General features: G+C 46.4%; 1 protein-coding gene across 1 annotated transcript; it reads right to left on the bottom strand.

Annotated features, from left to right (window-relative positions):
* Positions 1-328: 328 nt before the first annotated feature.
* Positions 329-5,737, bottom strand: isl1a (ISL LIM homeobox 1a). Its single transcript, XM_073466933.1, has 6 exons — positions 5,710-5,737; positions 5,130-5,319; positions 3,916-4,175; positions 2,542-2,828; positions 1,700-1,867; positions 329-445 (listed from the first exon to the last, which is right to left on the bottom strand). Exons 1-6 carry the CDS (start codon positions 5,735-5,737, stop codon positions 329-331), a joined length of 1,050 nt encoding a protein of 349 aa, XP_073323034.1.
* Between the last annotated feature and the right edge of the window lie 227 nt (positions 5,738-5,964).

Here is a 5,964-nt window from a genome sequence, read left to right as displayed (position 1 = left end):
CCAGTCACTGTTTTCCATTCAAAGTAGCACACAGCAAGTATAAGATTCAGATTTCAGAGTTCTTCCTCTTCAGAGGTCCATTTATCGGTGGAATCAGGTTCATGTCTTCTCGTTTTGGCAACTGTGACCAGGTGTGAACGTGCAGCACCGGCCATGATGACGCATCTTCTGGATGGACATTAGAGTGGGTGGCTGTGGTAAAATCCCATGATTGTCTTCACAGTGTCAAAATACAACCAGGGGGGTTGTTTGGTGCAGTCGGGGGGGTGGGGGTGGCGGGGTGAACGGGGACTGTGTGTTCAGTTCAGTCCGTCCGTGCGGCGTCGGCTCAGGCCTCGATGGGGCTGGATACCATGCTGTTCGGCGTGTCTGGAAGCTGAGACGACATGGACGCTACTTCGCTACCCGTCGAGTTCGAGCCCGGTCCTCCCTCCGAGAACGTGACCTGCGGACACATCAGGCAGGAGTCAGAAACATCTGCACACACCACAAGATGGTCTCAGAGCGGTGACTGAGGACGAACAGGCCTGCTCAGTGTCTCAGCAGGCAGGATGGAGGCACAGACTAAAAAGACAAGACATCCGACCATGTGAATAAAGTGATGAAGCGACATTCTTTACATTCTTGTCCGGTGAGATATTAACAGAGAATCATTCCACTGGGTGGATTTACCAAAAAATAATTTGGCCTGCTCAGTCACAGTGACATCACACGGTGTCAGAGGAAGACTGAGAACAACTGTTATTACTAATTGAAGAAGTCTAATTTATAACAGGAAACACGGACTTGATATTCCCTCTGACATATAATTCTGTATTTTAAATAGACTATTTTATGGAGGATTAAACTCGGTTTGATAATTTTATACTAATGAAATCTTTGGCTACCTGGACGATGAGAAAAACACACACGTTCAAACCTTTACACGACTTTTTGTATTTGCTCCTCTGCTGGGTCTGATTGTCTTATTACAGACACGTTTTACTGATAGTTCATCTTAATCCTGGTCTCAGACTAAATGAAACAGGCCTCGGTCCTTTACTCAATCCACAACTAATACTATGTTACTTGTCTGAAAAAACAGCCGCAGCCACAGAACGGATAAATTGCGTGTCACATTCCAGTTTTTGTCATAAATCCTAATAATCCATTCATAGGCGCAGAAACGCGTGGCGCTATTTTGTGTCCACCTGCAGTCTGAGCGCTTCTCTGCTGGAGCTGATCTGAGGAGGTTTCAGGAGGCTGTCTCATGCTGTGTGAGTGCGCGACCCAAAGACACAAACCAGCAGAGAAGAAAGAGAGAATAAAATGATCTCCAAACGTTTTAAAGACAAGAACCTATGTTTGACAGCTGAGAAAACATGTGCACCAACACGAAACCATCCCGCCATATGATGGGTGAGATGAGTCCATCGAAACATTAGAGTTAGAATTAAAAGGATGACGGAGGGAACGCTCTGTGGAGCGGCAGCTGGAGGATTTTTGTAAATAAAGGTTTAGATGGAGAATTTTAGAGTCGATACAATCGCAAGAATAAAATCAGATATTTGTTTGGTCAAATTGCAGTTATAAAAAATATGCTACCTTCTCCATTGAGACAAAAATGTGATTATTCTGCACTTCAAATGCTCAGGATAGAAATCGAGTTTCTTAAAGAAAAGAAAGCAAAGAAATGACCTAGTGAACAAAAAACACGAACCAGTTGTTGGAAGGCCGGCTGGTCGATGTCGCTCTGCAAGGCGAAGTCGCTGAGGACCTTCCAGGGCGGCTGGTAGCTCTGCACCTCCACCGGGTTGGCCTGGATGCCGCCGTCGTGCCGCTCCGGACTGGCTGCCACCATCGGGGTGCCCGTCATTCCCTGGATGTTCTGGAAGAGGACGTCTCGTGGTCAGCACCACCAAGTACAAACATCTCTCATTGTGGGTGATTACAGATGATGGAGTGGGTGGCTGGCTGTGTGTGTGTGTGTGTGTGTGTGTGTGTGTGCGCGTGTGTGCGTGTGTGTGTGTGCGTGCGTGCGTGCGTGCGTGCGCGTGTGTACCTCTGAAATAAATGAATCCACCATTCAATCAGCAGTACAATCAATAAACAAGTGAAGAAAAACAAATAAACAGAGAAACATAAGTGTGTGTGTGTGTGTGTGTGTGTGTGTGTGTGTGTGTGTGTGTGTGTGTGTGTGTCAGTGTGTGTGTGTGTGTCTGTGTGTGCGCGCGCGCGTGTGTGTGGTGAACCGTGGGACCCTTCCATCACCATGTACTGTGACTGTACTGAGGTGAGTTTCGGGGCTTTATGAAAAAAAAAACATTTGACTGTGCAGGCTTCTTGTTCCGTCCGCCCGGAGAGATGCTGCCTCAAATCTACACATGATTTCATTGGACTTAACTTTAACTTAATTAATAATGAAAGACAGGTGGACAACAGCTGAGGTCTGTCTCTGATCAAAGACTACAATACATGAGTTTTTGTCCCGAAGGACCATTCCCATCCCGAGTGGTCTGCAGAGGGGTTTGTGCCGCTCAGTAACCCGGTACATCCTCTTACCGTCTTGTCATTTGGCTGCTGTTGCTGCAGCTGCTTCATCAGCAGGCTCCTCTTCTTGTCTTTGCACCGCTTATTCTGGAACCAGACCCGGATCACCCGCGGGCTGAGGCCGGTCATTTCAACGAGTTGCTCCTTCATGAGAGCGTCGGGCCTTGGGTTGGCGTTGTAGCAGGTCCGCAGCGTGTGCAGCTGCTTCTCGTTTAGCACCGTCCGGACGCGGGTGGTCTTCTCCGGCTGTTTGTGGACGTGAGGCCGCAGCGCGGGCTGCCGGGCGGAGATTGGTTCTGCTGTTGGGAAAGGACGGAAAGACAACCCAGAGAAAGACCTAATCAATGAATCTGTGTGCAGAGCGGCTTTACATGAAGAGAAATGATGTGAACGGAGGAGACAGACTCATGAGTTGTATCCAGTTCTGTTCAGCTGCTCCTGCAGCACAGGACGCTGAACTTTGGTAATCATGAGTTTTTTAATCATGCTTACAGACACTTGTCTGGCTCAGCAGCTTTATACTCTACAAACACAACGCTGCTGTCATTACAGGCCGCTGAGGACCAGGTCCGGGAGTTTTGCGTAAGAGCAGCAGAATGACAGTGCAGCACAGTGCGTTAGTAAATCTGATAAAAATAGGCATGTGGTAAAGCACCTCTAAATACAACTATGTTCCAGCATATCTGCATATGTGGTTTGAATGCAGGGGAACGGTGCAGCTCTGATTGGATCTTCTGATCCAAGGTCCAAATATGTTTTAAGACGCAGCAGGGCAGCTGGACTGCTCCGTGCGAGACAAAACCCCCAACTGACTGCAGACCAGCAGTGCACTGCACGGCACATGTAGCCGAGGTAACAACAATCGCATCCCGGACCCGCAGCCGTTTTTCGCACTCCTCAGCAGTGATAACTTTCTGTAGGCCTATTTCTGACAGCAGCGCCCACTGTATCTAATCTACGAGCCTGGAATGACTGAACAAACATGTACCGAGCAGCAGACAGCAGAGCCAGGTCAACATGAAACGCTCCTGTCGGCGGTGGAGCAGTTTCCCTGTGCCTGCATTTACATTATGATCCAGATAAAAACTCTGACATTACAGTCCGAGTGTACAACACTGCGCCTGAATACAACTGTGTGGCAGCGTGACATGCAGCAGCAGCAGCAGCAGCAGCAGCAGCAGTTAATCTGAATGTGAAACACCACAGACTCACTGAGTCAACTCGGAAAATTAGTCATTTCATGAAGCACCTGACCAAAATCCAAGCAGGCACACAGGAAGAAAGAGTTCTGAACTGAAGAGAAGTCACAGCCAGAACCGCCGAGCAAGTTTTAGTATTCCACCAGCAACAGTCCTGTCTCCTGTCTCCCACTCCCCGGGACTTTACCTGCCATTTGCAGCGGTCTGGCTGGGTGCAGCGGGCTGAGCGGGTCTCCGGTGCCCAGACTGGCCCGTTCTACCACGTCGTGGTCGGCCCGACAGAAGAGCCCGTCCTCCCGCAGAGCGAACTCGTCCCCCGGGATGAGCTGCCGACTGCAGGCCACGCAACGGAAACACTCGATGTGGTAGACCTTGGAGCGGGCCCTCATCACGAAGTCGTTCTTGCTGAATCCGATGTTGCATTTAGCGCATTTAATCCCGTATAACCTGCGGGAGACGCACACACACACACACACACACACACACACGGTCTGATCAGTTCGACTGCAGGAAGCTCAGCTGCCTCTGTGCGAAATAACACGATCGATCATTTTGTACAAGGACAAAAAGGACTATAATAATAATGATAATAATAATAATAATAATAATAATAATAATAATAATAATAATAATATGCCTCACGGTTTCATTTTCAAACAGTTATACATGATATTTCTACACATCATATATAATAATTATAAAACAGTATTTTCATATTATTATTCATTGTTGCTATAATTATTATTGATAGTTATATTATTGTTTATGACGTAGCCTACTTGATATAATATCATTAGAGTGAAATCATTTTTGGATCATACTTTTATCTCCAGTGTGATCTTTGGAATACAACTTCAGTAGAATTTTGTGATGAGACTATAAATAAAGGCCTCTCACGTTGTGATCCAATCACTGTTTACGTGTTATAATTACACCAATAATTTACAGGCTTTGTTATTATTTAAAAAAAAAAAAAAAAGCTTAAGTGTGGATGTTTTTTTTTTATTTTCCATTATTTTCTACAGGTCCATCTGTCACAGAGCACAGCGGCCAGGATGCTACAATCTGATCCGAATCATTATTTAGCCAGTAAATGAGTGATGCAGGCCTGATGTAAAGTGCTTCAGGTTTTTAAAAAAAAGCACCCGATGAACGTGAGTAAATGAAATACTGACATTTCTTAACAATAACAGGTGTCGTAGCAGTGAAGATGATTATGTTCATAATACTGAAACTCATTTAATCCACTGAGAACAAGTCTCTCCGTGTGTCTGAAATCACTCCGAATATTCTCAAACTAAAATGGTGAAATATAAATAATAATAATTCCAGTCTCCGCGCAGCTCCAGCTTCTGTCTGGTATGTGAAGGGGGTCGTCCCGTCCCGTCCCGGCCGTCCTACCTGATGTAGTCCCGTTTACAGTACGTCTTTCCGTCCCTGACGAAGCACGTGCAGGACTCGTCCAGGTACTGGCTGCATTCGGCACATTTGAGACAGGCGGCGTGCCACTCCAGGTCCGGGGAGACCCGCAGGATGTACTGGTCGTGGATCTGGTTCCCGCAGCCCACGCACAAAGACACCAGCCGCTTCTCTGAAAGACCAGCATGAGCAGGACACATCACATAACCGGTCACAACTGTCCGCTGACAGACAGGCAGACTCATCTTATAATGTAGCCTACCAATTGACCTAAAATTATTATTATTATTATTGTTGTTATTATTATTATTATTATTATTATTATTATTATTATTATTATTATTATTATTATTATTATTATTAAGCTATTGTTTCTAAATAGCCTGAATGAAAGAGTCTATAGGTGATATCCGATTACCTAAATCTTTACTGACACTTCTATAAAATTTAGCATTTTATGTTACCAAAGAATTTTAAAGGCCAAGAACATATGTCCTGTCTGTAGCATCACAACTAATGCAACTCTCAAGCATCGCATCCAAACACTGAAAAAGTTTCTTACTTTTCGGCGGGTCCCCCATGTCTCCCATGTCCACAAAGTAAGGCGATGTTGGGTCCACTGTCACAACGGGCTGCGGCACCTGGAAGGCTGGATGTGTCCTCCGCTGCCGGGCTGCCAGGCCTGGGGCTGTGCTGTCCGGCTCGGAGAGGGAGTGTGTGTATGTGTTAGTTGCCGGTGTGTGTGGAGCTCTGATCCTGACGAGCGGTGGGGCTGACGTAGGACAGCAGAACGTCATCTGCATGAGCAGCTGATTGG

Source organism: Pagrus major, chromosome 5 (genome assembly GCF_040436345.1).
Source record: "Pagrus major chromosome 5, Pma_NU_1.0".
Lineage (NCBI taxonomy): Eukaryota > Metazoa > Chordata > Actinopteri > Spariformes > Sparidae > Pagrus > Pagrus major.
Note: the sequence above shows the minus strand (reverse complement) of the source record. Positions and strands in the feature narration are given on the sequence as shown.

Bases quoted from the DNA above. Each gene is read 5' to 3' on its own strand.
- isl1a (XM_073466933.1), bottom strand. From the start codon at position 5,737: ATGGGAGACATGGGGGACCCGCCGAAAA. The intron at 4,176-5,129 runs GTAGGACGGCCG...CGTCTCCCGCAG, and splicing joins TGTAAACGGGACTACATCAG to GTTATACGGGATTAAATGCG. The intron at 1,868-2,541 runs GTAAGAGGATGT...GTCCTCTTCCAG, and splicing joins AGCAGCCAAATGACAAGACG to AACATCCAGGGAATGACGGG.